This window comes from Alexandromys fortis, unplaced genomic scaffold (genome assembly GCF_014885135.2).
Source record: "Alexandromys fortis isolate MF-2015 unplaced genomic scaffold, M_Fortis_MF-2015_v1.1 scaffold_27, whole genome shotgun sequence".
NCBI classification, from domain to species: Eukaryota; Metazoa; Chordata; class Mammalia; order Rodentia; family Cricetidae; genus Alexandromys; species Alexandromys fortis.
Window position 1 is genome coordinate 9,310,263 of NW_026067952.1, and position 22,224 is coordinate 9,332,486.

General features: G+C 43.3%; 1 protein-coding gene across 2 annotated transcripts in view; it reads left to right on the forward strand.

Annotated features, from left to right (window-relative positions):
• Positions 1–22,224, forward strand: part of Tti1 (TELO2 interacting protein 1) — a 45,211-nt gene that overhangs the window by 1,672 nt on the left and 21,315 nt on the right. Inside the window, exons 2-3 of one of the 2 annotated variants that reach the window (XM_050150767.1) lie at positions 4,705–4,877; positions 17,614–19,950. In XM_050150767.1, coding sequence (XP_050006724.1) covers positions 17,649–19,950 — 2,302 coding nt within the window. In that variant the 5' untranslated portion in view covers positions 4,705–4,877; positions 17,614–17,648. The remainder of the gene's footprint in view (positions 1–4,704; positions 4,878–17,613; positions 19,951–22,224) is intronic. The other variant, XM_050150766.1, reaches the window with a different exon arrangement.

Genomic DNA, 22,224 nt, shown 5'->3' on the forward strand with positions numbered 1-22,224 from the left:
AGATCTGAGTGAAGAGTGTATCTTAGTGTGTCCCAGTATCTGGGAACAAAGCTGAGTTCATATCTGATTGAATTAGCATAAAAGTCAACACCTATTCATAATTATAAGCTGGAGCTTTTGTGCTGTGTGTGGTGGCACACACCTTTAATTCTAGCACTTGAGAGGCAGAGGCAGGTGGGTCTCTGGGAGTTCGAGGCCAGCCTGGTCTATATAGTGAGCTCCAGTCCAGCTAGAGCTACAAAGTGAGACCCTGCCAAAAAAAAAAAAAAAACAAAAACAAACAAACAAAAAAAAAACTAGGGCTTTTAGCTACCCTTGTAGGGAGTCTGTATCCAGCATACTACTACTACCTTCTAAATCTCAGTCCTTGACAGTGTTGCTCTGCAGTGGGGACTGTCATCACCATTTCATAACGAGAACACATAAAATGTGGTTAAGTAACCTACCTGAAGTTGCTCGGGCTTCTTTTTTTTTTTTTTTTTTTGGTTTTTCGAGACAGGGTTTCTCTGTGGCTTTGGAACCTGTCCTGGAACTAGCCCTGTAGACCAGGCTGGTCTCGAACTCACAGAGATCCACCTGCCTCTGCCTCCCGAGTGCTGTGATTAAACGCGTGCGCCACCACTGCCCGGCTTGCTCGGGCTTCAAATGGCAAAACTAGAATTCAGTCAAGGTTGCCTGATCCAGAGTCTTCACATGTTAGCCAAAGGGTCTTTCATTCAGTAAAATAGTTTTTGAACACCTGTGTCTAAAGCACTGTTGCTAGGAAACACAAAGCATCCATGTCCTTGGAAGCTTACCTTCTGAAAAACAGGCATGCAAATATAAAATGAGTCAAAAATGATCCGGGAAGCCAAGGGGAGTAGAAAGTACATGGGGGCTGAGAAATATATAAGTTGGTCACATGATAGTCTGTTGTGTATGCCATTTAGAGAGGATAAAGCAAACATTTGGTAAGCGTGCAAAGAATTAGCCATAAGCTGTCTTTCCAGGTAGCAACAAAACCAGCTTCAAACTCTTGTTTACACTTTTGAGGAGTGGAAAAGCTGGTATAACCAGAGTGATAGAAATCAGAAGGGTAGCTAGACATGAAGACAGAAAAGTGTGGAGGGACCATGCCACGTGGGCACGTCAGGCACAAGTCAGGATCTAGCATTTCTCCGAATGGACAGTAGCAGTTGAAGGCAGAGCATTTTCTCTGACTGCACTGCACTGTCGTTACATTTGCATAGAGGCTTGGCTTACATAAGCAAGGCTGTTTTGTTGGAAACAAGCCATGGTACAAGAAGACAGGAAGACCAGTTTGTCAGCTCTTGTAATAACCCAGGTAAAAGGATGACTCAGGCCAGGATTGTACCAGTGGAGGAAGCAGGAAAAGATGGACTGTGGAGATATTTTAGAGAAAAAGGTTAACAGGATTTACTGATAGACTGGGTTTAGATATGAAAGAAGACAAGGGTTGAGGTAGCCCCAGGAATACTGACCTAAGCAACTAGAAGGATGGAATTTCTGTTTACTGAATTTAAAAAAGAGAGAGAGAGAAGCAGAGTTGGGAACTAAAAAGGACAGGGTGGACATGTTTTATTGAAATACCTATCTAGTCACCAGTCACTGTTCAGTGTCTGAGGAATTGATTCCAGGACACACGCCCACCATACACACGGGCACCACGTCATCTCTAATTTATATATAGGACAGTGTGAACGATGTGTAAAACCTGTTACACAGGATTTAATCCCAGCATGAAAAACAAAACATAGCCAAAAAAAGGCACATTTTTTAAAAAAGGAATTAATAACATTAAAGAGCAGAGTACATGATCAATACAATTTCAGGCTTTTTTGCCAAATATTTTTGGTCTGTGCTTGGTTGAATTGGTGGCTTGGGGCTCCCCGGTACAGAGGGCTACCTATACAAATACATAGGCAATTGGACTTAACAGTCTGGAGTTCAAGGGCAAGTTCTGGGCTACAGATAAAATATAGGAGTCCTAAGGCAGACGGTGCAGAGAGAGGCTGAGGCTTAGGACATGTTACCGTCGAGAGATCTGGAAGATGGAGGTAATAGGATTATGCAACTTAGCCTCTTCAGTCTTTTAATATTAATTCTAGGGGTTAATTTTCAAGTCCTGAGCCTGCCTTGAATCTCTGGAACAACTTGAGTTTGTTGTAACCTATAGTTTTTACGTACTGGCAAAGTGGATGTCCTGTTACATAGTTTAGAATTTGTGTGTCTGTAAACATGAAGGAAATTCGTCTTTAGGTCTTTGTTGTTGTATTAATTAGTTTTGTGTGTGTGAGTTCACACATGCATGCCTAGCACTCTTGTGGATGGATATCAGGGCACTTTGAAGTGGATACCCCTCAACCACTAAGCCATTTTTTCAGTAACCTTCGCCTTTAAACACCTTAAAATGTTTTTGTTAATGTTTACTTATTTTGTGTGCTCTTATGGGTAAGTGTGTGGACATGGGTGTGTGTGTGTGTGCATGCCCATGTTGAGGTCAGAAGACAGCTTTTCAGAGTAAGGTTGCTCTTTCTACTATGTGGGGTCCACGGATTGAACTCTTGTCAGGCTTGATGGAAGTGCTTTTACCTGCTGAACTGTCTTACCATCTGTAGTTGTTATTTTTATTTATTTGTTTGTTTGTTTGTTTGTTTTGAGGCAGGGTCTCTATATAACTTTGTCTGTCCTGGAACTCACTGTGTAGTCCAGGCTGGCCTCAGACTCACAGAGATCCTCTGCCTCCCTAGTGCTGGGATTAAAGCCTAACCATGGCTTTAGTCTTTAGTTGTGTGCCAGCGTCCTATTGACTTCAGAAAATGGAAAGTGTTTTTTCCTCTTCTCTTTCTATATTGTGTAGAACTGGTGTTCATTCAACTCTAAATGTTGTTTAAAATTTGCCAGTGACTTCTTCTCTTTTTTGATGAATATTTTAGCGACAGACTTATGCTCCACAAAAGCCGTAAAGCTTCTTCAGCAATCTTTCTAATATGTAATTGCAGTGATTTGATTTAAACCATTTTGTCTCTGCTGTGGTTGGGATATGGTTTGAGGGTTCGCTAGTGCTTCGTGTATTGAAAATTAATCTCCATTGTGGAGTATTGAGAAAGTGGGCACTTTGGCATTTAGAGGTACAGCCTTTGGGAAGCAACTGAGATTATTAATAATTAAGAATGTTAAAGTAGAGCTCCCTGAATTGAAGTAGCTTTATATAAGGAGAATACCAGGCTAGTTCATTCATGCACTCCCTGTCTCTTGTCACTTGATGCCCTGTGCCACTTCAGAGACTCTGCTAACAAGCAGATCATCACCTAGCGCGGCCCGTAAGCTTTGTACCTATACAACTGTGAGCCAGAACAACGTAGTCTGCCTCTCAGTATCTCTGTGTGCGTGTGTGTGTGTGTGTGTGTGTGTGTGTTTTAGTTGTATCGCCGTTTATTAAAACTAATATGTGTCTATAGAACAACATGAATAGGTAATTGCAGTTGCACACTTGCTGTATTATAATACAGATCATTTGTAAATGCAATTTTAAATCTTTGTGTATGGTGTATTTGTATATGATGTATATGGATGATCGTGAATATGAGTTTGGGTGTCAAGTGCCAAAGCATGCATGTGGAGGTTAGAGAACAATCTCAGGTGACAACCTTTATCTTCCGCCTTGAGATGGGAGCCTCTTGTGGTTTGCATCAGGGTCTTTTAGTTGTTTGCCACTGTATGGCCCAGGCATACATACAGGTATCCTGTCTGTACCTCCAGTCTCGCTGTAGGAGCACTGAAATTACATACAGATGCTGCTACTGTACCCACTTTACATGGGTGCTGGAGATTAAAACTCAGATTCTCATGCTTGCACACCCACTGAGCCATCTCCCTGTTCTTGATGCAATTTCTTTTTAAAAGTTTCTGCTCATTTTTGTCTTTGTACAATTTTCACAACTTTCTTGAAAGTGGAATTTATGTGCACATATCTGAAAAGAGTACAAATTTATGGTGTGGAAAATGCTTTCTGGATTACTATAAAAAAACCTGCCTTATGACTGAACTTTTACATTGTTACCTTCTTTAAAAAGATTTATTTTATTTTTTATTTCTGTGTATTTGGGGAGGTGAATGCAGGTGTCTGCAGAAGCCAGAAGTGTTGGATCCCCTGGAGTTGAAGTTAGAGGTGTTTGTGAGCTTTCTGATGTGGGTGCTGGGCACTGAACTTGGGTCCTCTGTTAAGAACAAGTGCTCTTAACTGCTGAACTATCTTTCCAACCCTCACTGTTTTTTAATTAAAATGTTTTTATGCCAGCCTTCCTTCCTCTGTCCCAAACTATAAGGCATTTTAATAAATTGAAATTAAAGAGGACTGTACCCAGTAGAATATTCTATTAACCTGAGCTTTACCCCAAACCAAAACTATCATTTTAGTAAAGCTGGGCTGGGACCTTGCACAGATAATGAATGGTTCTGTGGAGGGGCATCCCTGAGGATGGAGGCTTCCGTGGGCCCTGAGTGCACCCACTGCATTGCTCACTGACCTGTCTTCCCAAGTTCTGTAGTGACTCAGCTGGACTTGTGCTCTTGAATTCTTCTGTAAAAGCATTTAATATGAATGCCCCAATGAGATGTCTTTGTCCTACAGTATTTCTTCAAATAATTACTAAAAGATACAGAATCTAATTGTTTATAATACTCCCATTCTACTTTTTTAAGTTTAGGGGGTCTAGGAGTCATCATAGTAACTGTGATAGGATCTTGGCCCCCAAGAGCAGAAACGAGAGAAAGGAGACAGACAGACAGAACGAAACTGGAAAGATTACCGGAATCCATTAGCTGTTGGATAAGAGTTTTCCATGTTCAGAACTCCAGCTGGCACAGGAATAACGGTAAGTGTACCTTATGGGTACCCATACCATCCCAGTACCGTGCTCATCTTCATCTGTCTTCAGAGATATGTCAGATATGCCCATCTTCCGTAGCTCTCAGCAAAATTCTTTGTCAATTTGAAGGTCATACAGAGGTGCCCTGTGTCTGTCCACACTGGAAGGTGCACAGTGAGGGAGAGAGAGCACAGGATACCCCGGTGATAGTTGGATTCATTTGTTCCTAAGCAGAGGCAGCACAGGACCCACAGTGAGCAAACCTGTGTGGTTTGCAGTGTGGCTCCAGAAGGTCTTTCTGTAAACAATATTGGTGAATTGTTAAGGCACGGGGGTGATCTTGAAAAGCAGCAGAATCGCTACAAAGTCCCCCATCAAGGATAACAACCTCACTGGAGCTGCAGCTGGGAGTTCTCTGCCTTCTGAGATTTTGTCATAGTAACAAATCAGACAAATACTGTCTGAATTGCCCGATTAATTCGAAAAGTTATTTAAGGTGTTCTTGTGATGTCTGCAATACCCGCCCTGCTATTCGATTTTGTCATTATTGCTAACGTGATATTCTCTCTCCTTTTCTCACTGTCTGCCCTTTTGGTCTTGCTAGAAGTTTGTTTTGTTGATCTTTTCAAAGAAGCAGTCTTCGTTGATTTTCATTTCTTCTCATTAGTTTTTGCTTTGGATCGTTATGATTTTTTTCATTCTACTTGTTTGAAGGTTAGTTTACCTTTTTTCCCCTAGGTTCTTGGGAAATGAGAGTTTAGATTTGTTGTTATTAATTGAAATCTTTTCTTTTTTCTAATATATAACAGTATTATAAATTTACCCCTGGGGTGGGAGTATATAGTTCAGTGGCAGAGTACTTGCCTAGCATGTGTGAAACCCTGAGTTTAATTCCGGCCCCCACAAAAATAAATAAATAAAAATTTACTTCCCAGTGGTTATAGGTGTTTTCTTCCTTTTTATTAACTGAGTTCTCTCTCTTCTCCTCTCTCTCTCTCTCTCTCTCTCTCTCTCTCTCTCTCTCCTTTCCCCGCCCCCATGCACACACATTTTCTAGTTTGTTTTTTTCTCCTCCACAGTACTGGAAGTTGGACCTTTGTGCATGTTAGGTTAGTACTCTACCACTGAGCTACAACTATGTAGCCTGCCTAGTCTGGAACTCCCAGAGATCTGCCTCTTCAGTACAGATAAAAAATGTGGATCATCGCTCCCAAGTGCCTCAGCCTCTTAAATGCTGGGTTACAAGCATATATCACCTCCCAGAAAAGAAAAAAAGAGATACTATATTTTTGTTTCGCCAATTTCTTTGCATTTGTCTTAAAGTATCCTTTTTGTCCCATGCGCTGTTTTCTTGTCCCTTTGTGAGGATTTCCCAGTATCCCTCTTAGTGATTTCAAACTTGACTCTGTTATGTTTGAAGAATATTCTCTGTATGATTTCAGTTCTTTTAAATTTGTTGAGTTTGGAGGCTGGACAGATGGTTCTGAGGCTAAGAGGATGTACTGCTCATGCAGAGGACCTAAGTTCAGTTCCCAGCACTGGACTCCATAAATTCCTCATCCACAAAATGAGCCCAAGCCTCAGAAAAATTAAATGAGGCCCACACAAGAAACAGGTTCAGACGAAAAGTTTGTCTCAAGCACCCATTGAACTTTTAAGGGATGAATGTTTTGCCTACATGTATGTATGTGTATCACATGTGTGCCTGCTGCCCATAGAAGTCAGAAGAGGGTGTTAAACCCCTTGAAACTGAAATTGTGGATGGTTCTCAATCACTGTATGTGTGTAGGGAACTGAACCTAGGTCCTCTGCAAGATTAACAGGTGCTTTTAGCGCTAAACCTCGCTAGCCCCATGGCCTATCTTGGCTTTGTTCTGTGGGCTCTTGAAAAGAATGGATGGCATGCAGTTGTGGAGTTTTGTACACATAGCATAGCTCTTGTGGGTGGTGGTGGTGTGACTTCTCCGGTGTCTTTGTTGATTTTTCTGCCTAGTTATTTATTAGTTGTCGACTGCAGAGTGGAGATACCTCCATCTGTGCTTATCGATTTTGCCTACTTGTAGCTTTTTTTATTTAATTTTTCACACGTTTGTCAGCTGTTGTTTTGGTGTGTAATTTGGAAGTTCTATTTCTTAGTGGATTTACTCCTTATTATATTATATGATGTTCCTTTCCTTCTCAGGTAACCTTGGTCTGAAGTCTGTATCTAATACAGCTCCTATTCTTTAACATTTGCATGGTAACACCTTCTCTGTCCTTTGGCTCTCATTCCTACCTGATTGTTACATTAAGTGAATATCTTGTAAACAATCTTGTAATTAGATCATGATTTTAAATCCATTTTGGCAGTCTCTACTTAAATATAATTGGTATATTTAGGCCCTTTATATTTAACATAATTTTTGATATGGTAGAGCTCAAGCCTGACTTGGTTCTGTTTTTATTTCTGTTTTCTTTTTTTCAACCTTCCCACAGGTTGTTTGAATAACTCCTTGAATTCCATTTGATTTACTTACGATGTTTTTAAATCTCTGTGTGTATCCTTTTCTATGGTTATTGTACCTTATAGGTTTGTAATTTACCAGTTCTAGCTAGGAGGAAGGCCAATCAGAAAGCAGCAGAACTTCAGTGTGCTGAGAGTCTGAGATCTATCTTCTTTTGCTCATTTACTGAGTAAGGGGACCATAGGCAAAGCTGCAGCTCTAAATGAGTACATCCTTTAGTGGGGAGACAGACATAATCTGTCATTTGAACCCAAGACTGTGTTCCTCCAAACACCCTGAATATGACTGTCAGTAGAGTGTCGAATCTCTTTCATTGCAGAGCTCCTGCTTTTCAGGAGAGCCTGCGTAGCCTAGTAGACTACCACCGTTGCCGAGTTCCTACTCTTGACTGACCTTGGTTTGTTTGTTTGGTTGGTTGGTTTGTTTTGTTTTGAGACAGGCTTTTTTTCCTTCCTTCCTTCCTTCCTTCCTTCCTTCCTTCCTTCCTTCCTTCCTTCCTTCCTTCCTTCCTTCCTTCCTTTCTTTTTGGGATAGGAGTTCTCTGTAGTTTTAGAGACTGTCCTGGAACTAGCTCCTGTAGTTTTGTAGGCCTTGAGCTCACAGAGATCTGCCTGCCTATTAAAGACACGTGCCAAAACTGCCCAGCTGACCTCGTGAACTCTTACATCCATAGATTCCTAAGCATTCTGGCACCCTCAGAATAGATTGCTATTCAGTAGTCCTGGCGTGGAGCCCAGGACATTGAATTTAAGCTGTAGCTCCTTAATTCTGATGAACAGACTGGGAAGCCCTGGTATAGTACAAAGAATACACCAGCCTTTGGAGTCAGTCTTGAGACAGACCCTTTGTCTGATACCTGTTCACTGCATGGGCCTTCACTTCATCTTTCTGAGGCTTGGGCTCCTCAGTTTGTGGATGAGGAATTTATGGACATAAAGTATCTAGCATGGTCAGGTACAATGGTGCATGCCTTTAATCCCAGGGCTCAAGAGGCAAGTGGATTTCTGTGAGTTTGAAACCAGCCTTGTCTACGTCGTGAGTTCTAGGCCAGACATGACTAAATAGTGAGACTCTGTCTCAAACAAAGAAGAAAACAAACCTCGCATGGGGGCTAGAGAAATGGCTAAGTAGGTAAGATGCCTGCTACGAGAGCATAAGGACTTGGGTTCCAATCCCCATCGCCCACATAAAAACCCAGCAACAGTGCTATGTACCCATGATCCTAGCACCAGGAGCATTTTATTTTTCTCCATAGCACTTAGCACCCGCCTCCCGTCAAAACAGATTGCCTACCTACCTTGGATTATGGCTATTAGCTGCATAAATAGCCACTTTGTGCCAAGAGTAAGAAACGGGCTAGGCAGAAATCGAACTTTCGATTATATTTGAGTGGGGGGTGGAGGATCTAAGGGGTAGAGACAGGTGGATTCTTCAAACTCATTGACCAACCAGCCTAGCAGAGTCGATGAGCTTCAGATACAGTGAGAGGCCCTATTTCAAAAAATAAAATTGAATGCAGTTAAGGAAAGACATCTGATGTTGACCTCTGGCCTTCATTCACATGCATGAGTTCTTGCACACAAATGTGTACACATCCACACTACAAGTCCAACACACAAATGCTTAGAACAGTGCCTAGCATAGGGTGGTTTTTGTTTGTTTTTAATTATTTATCTTTATTTTATTCATGTGAGTGTTTACCTGTGTGTATGTCTGTGTACCATATGCATGCCTGGTGCCTGTGAAAGTCAGAAGACGGCATCAGATCCTCTGGAATGAAAGTCCCACGTCTTGTGAGCCGCCTTACAGAATCACACCCAGATCATCTGCAAGAGCAGCAAGTGCTTTTGACCAATTTGGACTTACTCCAGCCCCCAGAGGGTGATAATCTTTAAATAAACAAACAAAAACAATACTAATTTTCTTCCTCTTCAGGAATTGTATTGGAACTTCTTAAGTTTGAATTCCTATCTCTATGATCCAGACCTAGTCTTCCTTTCCACCAGCAATTATTAGAGATTGGAAGTTTTGCAGACCGTATTTATCGAATTTAGTTTTCTTTAAAGTTGGCTAAATCTTAATGGAAACTACATAGCCAGAACTGGGAGAATCAAGACTGAAACCCCACATGAGAAAAACCCTGTTTGAGCTCAAAGTCTAAAAGTGGTCTAGGGCACAGCCTCAGTCTAAAATTGGTTGCCTCAGAAAACAGGTACAGCAAGGTCATCTAGGGTTAATAAGATCAACTGCCTGGAGAGATAACTCCTCCCAAGAGAAGAATATGATGGTTCTTATCCAGAATCCAGTTCACACACAGCTTCATCAGAGTTCCACCAGTGAGAGAGCCAAACCTTGGGTTACAGCCATTGGCAACATTAAATACTTACTCAGTGCCAGAAGCGAGAAACAAGCTAGCAAAGATCACGCTTCTTAGAACCCACATTTCAGTGAGCGGAGGCAATCCTAGGTATGGTCCAAAACCAAGAGAGCAGGCAGGTAATCTGGTTTGGCAGGTGGTGCTGAGTGCTGTGAAGGAAAATGAAAGGCAGGTGGTGCTGAGTGCTGTGAAGGAAAATGAAAGGTTGTGAGGACCAGGGTGGGGAGTGAGGAGGAGTTACGGTTTCAGATGAGGGGATGAGAAGACTTCACTCAGAAGTCTCATCTAGCAGAGGCCTGGGCAAGACCAGGAGGGAGCAAGCAGTAAGCATGAAAGCCTGAGCATGTGATCTCTTCCGTGTCACCACAGGGTGAAGCCTGGCACACACCCCTGTGGCCTCTTGTTCGGTGTTCCAGCTCTGCTTCCCTCTGGCCTTTTATTGTGACAGGATTTTAAGTATGGTCCTCCTTCCTCAATATGAATCTCTCCATGAGCCCTTCTCTGTTGGCATCCAGTTTCTGAGCTCTTTTTGCCTGCTTTCCCCTCTCTTTTCATGTTTGCTTGTATTGTATGGTAAGTGCCATATAAGGGTAAGATCTGCCCTCTTACCCTTCCTGTGTCAGTAAAGGAGCTGGGCATGGTGGACATGCCTTTAATCCCAACACTTGGGAGGCAGAGTTAGGTGGATCTCTTGAGTTTGAGAACAGTTTGCAGAAATTTGTAGTGAACCCCTATCTCAAAACAAGTGTCTATAAAAGATAACAGCATCCTGTACAGAGTGCACCTTTGGATTCTCCCATTGTTGGTATATAACATCTCTGAGATGAGGCAGAAAAACTTGCAGAGGGAGGACATGATTCACGCTGTCCAGTTGCAAGTCGCTTCTGCCACCTCCACAGTGGTGCTTCTAAGACCACAAAGTGCACATTAAACTAGAAACTCTTTAGATGGCCACTAGCAATCATGGCTGTGAACTCCTGGTTATATTTATTCAGCTACTACCTGAACTCCTGTTCTGCTTGCCTCATCCGTCCCGGTGTCACTTTGGGGGCCTTGGTGTGCTGCAGCAGCCCCACATTAACTAATCAGGGCTGTGGTTAAATGGGTAGAATCCAGGACTCTACCGATCCAAGTCTCTAAACAATTCTTTCTGTAATTGACATATTGTCACACCAGCACGATTTCATGGCCTCCCCATAAAGCTATATGATTGCCTTTTATAGTCATATCAAAGTAGCAATGTGTTATACTATCTTCCTTACAAAAGTTGGCTTTATATTTCTTATCCTTAGCCCATTCTTTAGATGTTTGGCTGTGGTAAACTTTAATCTGGGTGGCACTCCATTGAGAGATGATAACACTGTTTATCACAGGTGGACATTTGGGTAGCTTCCGTGCCAGGGTGACACGGTGGTATATTCCTGAACACGTCTTTTGAGGACGTTGGTGTGGAATGGCTAGATCATAGAGCACACCTGCTCTCCTGCAGAATAAGCTGCCAAAGAGATTTCCTGAGTAACTATGTTGCTTCCTATCCTTGCCAGCCACCTAGTATTTTTCTTTTCTTTTTTTTCTTTTCCGATGGATGTGCAGTGATAATGGTAGTTGTGGTTATTTAAGACAGAGTCTCACTATGTGGCCCTGAGTGGCCTGGAACTTGCTTTGTAGACTAGGCTGTCCTTAAACTCACAGAGATTCTCTTTCCTCTGTCTCCTGAATACTGAGATTAAAGGTGTACACTTCCCCACCCAGCTTTTATTGTTATTTATTTTATTTTATATGAGTGTTTCAACTGAATGTATATATGTGTACCATACACATGCCTGTGTCCACAGAGGTCAGAAGAGGGCATGAGATCTGCTAGAACTGGAGTTATAAGTAGTTGTGAACCACCATGTAGGTACTAGGACTTGAACCCAGGTTCTTTGCAAAAGCAATAAGTTCTCATAACTGCTGAGCCTTCTCTAAGCCATCTCTACCCTCGCAGCTTTAAATAGCATATTTTCATGAATACTTCTTACTTGTAATGGTGAACACATCAGGGTGTCTTGCTTTGTTTTTCTTTTATGCATCCTGCTTTTATATTCTGGTGTTTGGGGAATCATTTTGTTATGTTTTGTTTTGTGACAATCTTAATGCTATCATACTGGTATCCAGCTTGATGCTCAGCCAGTACTCTCTACTCTTAACAAGTCCAGGGCCCAAAACCAGGGAATGATGCTACCCACTCATAGACTGGGTTTTCCCATGTCACTTAAGACAAACAAGACCATCCCCACAGATACTCCTACGGACCAACTTGATCTAAACATCCCCCATTGAGACTTTCCATAGGTGGTACTAGGTAGGGTCAAGTTGACGGATCACAGATGTGGCCTTGAGAGAGTGCACATCATAGAGGTAGTCATTTACTATAGACTACATTCTCATGTTTTTATTATTGCTCTTGTTAATCTGGGTGGGGTTTTTTGCCTACTTTACTAATTAAACCTTCTTAGAGTAAATACTTCTAGGAAAAAGTGGAGTATGTATAGAATTTGATGCAATCTTGGTCTTAGGAACCTGTTGGGGTCTTACAGCACATTCCCCATACATAAGTAGAAATGACTATACCTTTTTTCATATATAGAGCCAAGTGATGTGACATCTTTAGCTGAGCCAAGCATGGTGGTGCCTCAACACTCTAAGTGCTAGGAAGTCAGAGGCAAGCAGATCTCTGAGTTTGAGGTCAGCCTGGTTTACAAAGCAAGTTCCAGGACAGCCAGGGTTACACAGAAAACCTGTCTCAAAGAAAAGAAAAATAAACAAACAAACAAAAAAAAACAAAACAATAAAAACAAAGAAAAGATAATTCTTCCACTGCATTTCACTGTCACCTTTGCCAAGTATATATAGCTAAATTGGGGCAATGTTCTATATAAGATACTAATTCTGGACTTTATTTCCCAAAGTGTGTGTGTGTGTGTGTGTGTGTGTGTGTGTGTGTGTGTGTGTGTGTGAGATTATGCCACTATGCAGCGATTGCACCATTCCAGATACATTTATCTTGAATCAGGTAAGGTGAGTTCTCTAGTTTCAATCTTAAGAATTGTTTTTGATAGTCTAGGTCTTTTGCATTCCTGTAACCATTTTAGAAGTGTGTTCCTTTCTTGTTTGTTGGTGTGTATTTGTTTACTTGCTTTAAGGCAGAGTCTCACTGTATAATCCAAGCTAGCTTCAAACTCAAAATACTGTTGCCTCAGCCTCCCTAGTACATAGATTAAGGCATGCACCACCATGTCTGACATTACTGTCTAGAAAAGTTCCATTGGGGTTTTGATTGGGATCTTGTGGACTTTCCTGGTGGTTTTCATCCAAGAGTGATTTTTGGCCTCCACAGTACAGTTGGCAATAGCTGGAGACATCTTTGGTTGTCATAGCAGTAAGGACGCTAATGGCATCTAAAATAAAAAGGCCAGGAAAACTGCTAAGTACACAGCTGTGCTCAGGGCAGGTCTCCATCAACAAATTATCATCTAGCTAAAATGTTGGTAGAACTGCTGTAAGAAACTGGATTGCCGGGCGATGGTGGCCTTTAATCCCAGCACTCAGGAGTCAGAGACAGGTGGATCTCTGAGTTCGAGGCCAGCATAGTCTACAAGAGCTAGTTCCAGGACAGGCTTCAAAGATACACAGAAACCCTGTCTTGAAAAACAGAAACAAAAGAAAAAACTCTGAACTAGCATGCACTACTTGGGCCTTGTCTCTCATCTTACTGTTCATTCTCTAAGTGGTTCATTGGTTTAATTTTTTCATTTTCACCTTTTAGATTATTCAAAAATGGGTATTATCCCATTCCTACTGACCTTGTAAGGATATTCATTTACAGTCCTTTAAAGAGCACATCCTCTAGATTTTTAACATGCATTTGCTATCTTGATACAGTTCATCTGGTACAAATTATCTACCACTTCCTGGCTCTTATAGATTGCCAAAACCCATAACTTCGCCCCCATTTTACTACAAAAGACTTGATGATGACTGGCATGTACTTAACACTGTGCTGGCCAGCTCTGTGGTCTTCATTCCACCTACCTTCCATGCTTCTGTGTAGGTTAATTTTCCTACTCTAATTTTTCCTTTAGTTCATCCCTGATAACAATGACTTCCCTCAGTTTATGGTCTGAAACCCAGGGCCTTGAGCCTGCTGGGCAGCACTCTGCCACTGAGCTAAACCCCAAGCCATACCTTCATTTTTGAAAGCGTTTTTGTATGGCAAAAAAAAATTCAAGGTTAGTAGTTGTCTTCCAGCCCATTAAAGAGGTTGCCCTAGTCACTTCTAGATTTTGTCATGCTGTCGAGAAACCATCTGTCAATCTTTTTCTACTGCTTTTTAGATTTTCCTTGTTGGCTAGGCATGGTGGTACACACATGTGACCCCACTAAGAGGCAGAAGCAGGAAGATCCCAAGTGTGAGGCCAGACTAAGCTATACAGGGAGACTGTCTCTTGCCCCCGCCCCCACTAGAAGAAAAAGTTTTTGTTTATTTGCCTTTGATTCTCAGCAGAATGACTATGATAGGTTTGTGTATGGTTCTCAGCAGAGTGACTATGATAGGTTTGTGTATGGTTCTCTCACCTCAGTCAATTTGGAATTTGCTGAGTTTCTTAAATCAGTGGTTGATTTCTTTGTTTTGAACTTTTCAGTTTTGCTTAGTTTTATGTCCTTTCTTCTGGGACTTACTCACACATGAGACCTTTTGGTATATCCCACGTACCTTTATCACATTGTTTACCATTCTTTTTTTCTTGGCTTGAGTTGGGGCAGTTTTTATTGATCTATCTTCCACATCATTAATCTTGTCTTTTGCTAAATCCATTTTCAACTAAACCTTATAATGTGTTCTTAGTGATAGGTTCTGTATTTCTTAACTCTATGTGTCCATTTGATGGCGGGGGGGGGGGGGAGGGGGGAGAGGGCTTTTACTCAGAAAAGAAAGGTTTCTTTTTTCTTCCCCAAGACAGGGTTTCTCTGAGTAGCCACTGGAACTCAAGATGTAGACCAGTCTAGCCTGTCTCTACCTCCCAAGTGCTGAGATTAAAGGTGCATTTGCACCACCACTACTGACTAATCTTGGTTTTTAAAGACCTTAGCTATTTAGGTTGCCTGTGGATCTGCTTGTATTGTCTTTCCTGTGGAGTTTCAGTTATATGCTCTTGTTTCTTCACATGTTCAGGAGCGTCTTACTGTGTGTGAGAGAGTATATAAAAAGATGGTTGATGATTCCATGTAGTATTATCCTCTCAGAGGTCTCTGCCTTTCCGCTGTTAGGCTCATCACAAACAGGAACCGAGACTGAACTTAAAGAGGGACTGAGCTGAGTCACCAGCCAGGAGTTTAAGGCTTGGGGTTAACCTCCAGTTTTGTTCCTCTAGCTTTAAGGGACACCAAAATATCTCTTGGTTTCTGTCTCAGCACCAGCCTTCTTTCCAAAATCTTGTATTTTGAAGTTTCTCATAACTAGGTTTGTCTTTCCGGCCCCATGTGGCCATTGTGTTCTCTTTTTCTCCACTGACAGCTCTGTCCTGTCCCAAGGTGTGCCAAGTTATAGATGTACCACCAAGCTCTCCGAGCTGTAAGTCCACTCACCCCGAGCAGCTCCCTTCTCTGCTCCACTTGTCTTCATTGTTCTCTCGAGTGTTCAAAACTTTAAAAAATGTTTTTTGGGTGGATGTAATTGTTGAACTATATTTTTTAGTACCTTCTTATGTGGCAGACATCATGGGGGTTGGGATCTAGCAAGCCTATCCATAAAGTTGAAAGTATAATATAACAGTCTTTGTCCATCAACATTAACCCATCTATTCCCTTGCTCATCATAGGCTCCTGTATAAGGAAGTGAATCAAGGAGTGCGCTGGGGAATTTTTTCTAACTCTCCTTATTTCTCTAAATCTGATTCACTATGACGATTTCCTTGTAACATATTAACTTTAGCCGTTTTTGTTTTATAATTAATAAAGTTTTTCAGGCTCATGTGGCGTGGGGGCATACTTTATTTTCTCAAGGACTGCTTTAATGAACGGTGGGGCCGAGCCAAGGACGTACTTTGATTTCTTGGTAAGCGGTCAGCTAAAAACAGGAAAGATTAGAAATACAGAGAAAGATCATGCAGGGTGCCAGGAGGGCTCGCTCTCAAGGCTATCTCCAGATACGAGATTTACCTACGGCATCAGGTGGCATCAGGTCCTATCTCGACCGTTGATTGCCAGGGGACTGCCTGGGGCTTCGCTCCAGGAAGCTCTAACCCCAATCCTTCAGCAGGCAAAAGCCAGCGCAGAGGCATTTTGTCACTACACGGCAGTCGCTGCTGTGGACGTGGCATGTAATGACTCTTCTCCATAATCCAAACACTTGAGAGGCTGAGGCAGAAGGTTTGCCATGCATTTGAGGACATCTTGTGCTATTGTTCAGACACACACGTGCGAGCACAATAATTTTTGATTTTTCAGCCATCAATCAGAGTGCACTGGAGCTCTCTGTTGGTTCACAGGCACAGTCCAGCTCAGCTCTCTGGAATGGCCAGGTCTTGGTCTGTAAACACACTAGGTTCTTCTCACCTGTCAGCCCTGTGGCCCCTGGATTTAGGAGTACTCACTCATGAGCTAGAGATGGACAGCCGAGGAGGAAAAATGCAAGCCCTCCAGACTGGATGATCACTAATCCAGCCATGGGTGATCACTCCATCCAATGCCAGCATTTTACAATGTTATACATTTATAGCTCCAGCTTTGACTTGGTCCGTAGTACCAAGGGCCACAGTTTTGTGTCTTCCCAGCATGCTCTGTTTTCCTAAGGGAAATGTTTGAGGCTTATTTCTCTCCCCAAGCTCTGTGTTTATCTTTTTTTGATCACTGTCAGTCTGAGTTTGAATTTCTCACAGGAAAGAAAGGCTTTCAGGCATTAAGCGGCTCAGCCTCTTCATTACCTCTAAACCTGTCTCCTTTGCTTTCCTGCTGCCATCCAGCTTTCCGTGCTGCAGCAATCTCTTCCCCCGTGATGGCTGTGACAGTGTGCACTCCTGGTTTTCCATCCCTGGGCATACTCTACTTTCTTTTGTGTTTGTCAGCCTCACCCAGCTCTGATCTTTCCTCCATATTACCATCTACATAAAGATCATAGCCTCCCAACCCCCATCTCCCTCTCCCCCCCTCTCTCTCTCTCTCTCTCTCTCTCTCTCTCTCTCTCTCTCTCTCTCTCTCTCTTAAAACCCCCAGTGACAAGAACAGGCAAAAGGAATCTTAAGAGAGAGAAGTCAGAATTATAGAGGAAGAGGGATCAATTGTAAAGGACATGGGAAAGCCTTCTCGGACGCTAGAAACATTTTCTGTCTTGCTTTGGGTAGTGCTTATGCAGGCCTCAACATATGTGAGATCTCACTGACCTGTACACCAAGACTGTGTTTTCTCTGTATATCCCTCTTCTTTCAGCAGCCCAGTAAGGAGTTAGAACTCCATCTCTAGCCTAGCCCAGAACCTTATGCATTTGCCCCTAGGTAATGGTTCAGGCATGCTATTTTGAAACTCAGTTCTGGCTCTCCTAGGGATGTGACTTGTCCCTGCTCACTTAGAACCTAAACTTAGGTCTGTCCTAATAGCTAGAGACTGCGCTGCTTGCTTACATCCTTCACTGAGCTGAGGATACTCCAAGAATAGGAGCCAGTTTTTTGCGGTTCCCTTGCTCTCCCTTACAATGACTGGCACCTTGGGCCCCATAAATAGTGGTTGGATGGATGGAATGATGGACAGATGGACAGACATTCACTTTATATTTGCTTTGAGCTTGACACTCTTTACTGAAAAGCTTCCCTCTTCCAACCTACAGGATGTTTTCTCAGTGAGGGAGAAGACAGTTGTGCAATGGCGGTGTTTGACACTCCTGAGGAGGCCTTTGGCATCTTACGTCCAGTCTGTGTTCAGCTTACCAAGGCCCAGACAGTGGAGAATGTGGAACATCTGCAGACACAGTTACAGGCCGTGAGTGATATTGCCCTTCAGGAGCTACAGCAGTATGTCCTCTTCCCCTTACGATTTGCCCTGAAGACCCCAGGGCCCAAAAGAGAGCGCCTGGTCCAGAGCGTGGTGGAGTGCCTCACCTTCGTCCTCTCTTCAACATGTGTAAGAGAGCAAGAGCTTCTCCAGGAACTCTTCTCGGAACTTTCAACCTGTCTGTACTCTCCCAGTTCCCAAAAACCTGCAGCTGTGTCGGAGGAGTTGAAATTGGCTGTGATCCGGGGACTTAGCACCTTAATGCACTCAGCTTACAGGGACATCATTCTGACTTTTTATGAGCCCTCCATTCTGCCTCGGTTAGGATTTGCTGTATCTTTACTGTTGGGCTTGGCAGAACAGGAGAAGTCAAAGCAGATTAAAATTGCTGCCTTAGAGTGTCTACAGGTTCTCCTCCTTCAGTGCGATTGTCAGGACCATCCGAGGCCCGTGGGTGAACTGGAGCAGCAACAGCAGCTGGGAGATTTGTTGGCGTCTTTCCTACCTGGAATCTCAACTGCACTGACCAGAATCATCACAGGAGACTTTAAACAAGGTCACAGTATTGTTGTGTCTTCCCTAAAGGTCTTTTACAAGACAGTGGGCTTCATCATGGCTGATGAACAGCTCACAAGGATCCCCAAGGCTGGAGCAAACCCTGCAGTTGAGCCCAGAGTGGCAGCCCTGATGATTCACAGGGAAGCAGACTGGGTAAAAAGCACTGGGGACAAGTTGGCGATCCTTATTAAAAAGATAATTGAGAGTGTCTCTGTTCACCCTCACTGGAAGGCAAGGCTGGAGCTGGTAGAGCTTGTGGAGGTCCTGCTTCTGAAGTGCAGTCAGTCCCTGGTTGAATGCACGGGTCCCCTCTTGAAGGTGTTAGTTGGTCTAGTAAATGATGAAAGTCCTGAAGTCCAGGCGCAGTGCAATACAGTGCTAAGGCATTTTGCAGATCAGAAAGTAGTGGTGGGCAGCAGAGCCTTGGCTGACATCTTGTCAGAAAGCCTGCATGCACTTGCCACATCTCTTCCCCGCCTAATGAACACACAAGACGACCAGGGCAAGTTCTCTACTCTTTCCTTGTTACTGGGGTATCTAAAGCTATTGGGCCCCAAAGTGCATGTGATTCTCAATTCTGTTGCCCACCTGCAGCGCCTTTCCAGAGCACTTGTCCAAGTACTAGAGCTAGAGGTGGCAGACGTCAAGATGGTGGAAGAGCGGCGCTGGAACTCCGACAACCTGAGTGCTTCTCCAGAGGCCTCAGATGCGCGACCGTGGAGCCGAGTCCAGAGGAGATATTTCCGCTGCTTCACTGATGAGAGGGTCTTCCTGCTCCTGCGGCAGATCTGTCAGCTCCTTGGTTACTATGGGGACCTGTATTTGCTTGTCGATCACTTTATGGAACTGTACCATGCATCTATAGTTTACCGAAAGCAAGCTGCCATGATCCTTAATGAACTGGTTGTAGGGGCTGCCGGGCTGGATGTAGAAGATATTCATAACAAATGTACAAGCATAGGCCCAGAGGAACTGAGAGAGATTGTGAAATCTATATTGGAGGAATACATAAGCCAAGAAAACTGGTACTTGATTACCTGTATTGAAGCTGAGGAGGGGGAGGAAACGACAGTGAAGCCTCCTGGCCTCCAGGCCATCACATCTGGTGCGCACACCTGCCACGTTGTATCTTTTCCAGCCTCGTCAAAGCCGAGCCCCACTATCTGCTCCATGAACAGTAACATCTGGCAGATATGCATTCAGCTGGAAGGGATTGGCCAGTTTGCTTATGCATTACAAAAAGACTTCCGTTTGCTTTTGATGTCGGCCCTCTATCCAGTACTGGAGAAGGCTGGAGACCAAACCTTGCTCATTAGTCAAGTGGCTACTAGCACCATGGTAGCCATCTGCCATGCTTGTGGCTATAACTCCGTACAGCACCTGATCAATCAAAATTCAGACTATTTGGTGAATGGTATCTCTTTAAATCTGCGTCACCTTGCTCTGCATCCTCATACCCCAAAAGTCTTAGAAGTCATGCTTCGGAACTCAGATGCTAGCCTACTTCCTTTGGTAGCAGATGTGGTTCAAGATGTCTTGGCCACCCTGGACCAATTTTATGATAAGAGAGCGGCTTCCTTTGTCAGCGTTCTGCATGCTTTGCTGGCAGCATTAGGTACATTGAAAGCCTTTCTTGATGCCAGTTGAGGAGATAGGAGCCAAGATCCTGGTTTGCCTAGTCTTATTCCGTGTTCGGGAATGTGCTATGGAGGACATTGGGAAGGTTGTCTCTCCAACCCCACAGGGCACAGGGGATTGTCAGACTACAGTGTTGGTTTTTATACTTTGAATATTTCTGCTGTTTATTGAGCCCTGCTCTGTGTCAGAGATATAAACCACACAGACTAGGTAGAAACAGCATTTCTTATTTTACAAATAAGAAAAACCAAGGCTCAATGAGATCCTGTTCAGCCAGGGTCACACTATTAATAAGGGATAAAGTTGGATTTGTGGCTAGTTTATTCTTCCCAATATACTATGTTGCTACTGGTGCTTCTTAGAGCTGGCAGCATCTGTGCTGGGAGAGGGCAGGAGCAGCAGGAAGCACTCAGCCACCGAGAGCTGGGACAGCAGATAGAACTTTCTTTTCTTTCTTTGGTTGGGGTTGGCTCTGGGAATTGAACTCAGGGCCTACATAGGCTAAGGTGTTGTACCACTGAGCTATATCCTCAGCCCTCTAGAATTTTTCTGATGGTGGTTATCCTGTCTCTTTTGCCCAGTGCAATAGCCAGTAACCATGCATGACTAAAACTACTAGGGAGTTGAATTTCTTTTGTTTGTTTTTGTTTAGTTTTTCGAGACAGGGTTTCTCTGTGTAACAGTCCTGGGTGTCCTGGAACTCACTTGGTAGACCAAGCTGGCCTCAAACTCACTGAGATCTGTCTGCCTCTGCCTCTGCCTCTGCCTCCCAAGATTACAGGTGTGAACCATTATGTTCAGCAAGGAATTGAAATTTTAATTTTGTTTCGTATTTTAGAATACATGGACCTTACTAGACAGCAGTAATCTGGAAGCTTAAAAACATTTATTATTTTATGTGTTTGAGTGTTTGCCTGTATACGTGTATATGACTACATGTGTGTGTTTAGTGCCTACAGAGGCCAGAAGAAGGCACTATATCTCCCAGAACCAGAGTTATAGTTGGTGTGAGCCACCATATGGGTACTGGGAATTAGAACTGGGCCTACTGGAAGAGCAACCAGTGTTCTTAACTGTTGTACCATCTCTCTAGCCCCTTGTTCTTCTTTTTAACCTTTTTTTTAAAGTAAAAAAAAAAAGATTTATTTAAGTGTATGACTGTTGTACCTGCATGTGTGTCTGTGCACCACATGCATGTAGTGCCCCTAGAGGCCAGAAAAGGGAGTCAGATCCCCTGGAACTGGGATTACAGGTATCTGTGAGCTGCCGTGTGGGTGCTAAAAATTGAACCCAGTTCCCCTGAAAGCAGCCAGTGTTCTTAACCACTGAGCCATCTCTCCAGCCCGTCCTTTTAATTGTACCAGTTGACTTAATTGTCTCATTTATATTTTGATCCTGCTGGGTGCTTTCTAGGGATGTTAGCCACCTTTAGCATGGCATGATTTTCTACCAAGAACAAAAGCCAGCCTTGGTAGGATTATACCTGTAATCCCAGCTGCCAGGACACTCAAGCAGAAGGATCATGAGTTCAAGGCCAGTCTGATGTACATAGCAAGACCATGTCTAATAAATAAATAAATCCCTCAAGTGAACAGTTAATCATTGAATGAAAAACAGTGAGCTCTATCCTGGTGCTTTTATCCAAAGAGCATATCTCCAGTGCTGCCCATACCCTCTGAGGCAGAGGAAAAGGTCCTTGGCCTCATTCTGTCAGGTGAAAAGGCCAAGATCCTGTGAAAAACTTTCTCAGGAGAGGTGACTGGGACAGGGACCATGCTCTTCTCTGGGGCGACACTTCATTGTTCACTCATTCATTCATGACCACTCACGTACTGTGCGGATGCTCTTTCTTTACTCATAAAGAATGCTGCTGTATGTCAGATGCTACATCAAGTAGTGAGGGTAAAGCAGTGAGCAAGATCACACAGGCAGCTTCCCTGCTACTGAGAGACTTAAACTGCTGATAAGCACTTTGAAGGACACAAAAGCCTCGTGCTAGGGAGGAGCAGGGATAGGCTACTTGAGGTTGCACCGTCAGGAAAGGCCTCCTGGGAAATTCAGCTAAGGCTGATACTGGAAGGAGGAGGAGGCTGCGAGGTGTACAGGGCTGTGTTGCTCTTATGGCTGCATCACATCCCACTGAGTCACGACACTGACTTTAGCCAGACCTTTCTTGCTTGACATTAAAAAAAAGAATGTTTCTCTATCTTTTGCCTTCAATATTATCAGTAGCATAAATTCCTAAAAGAAA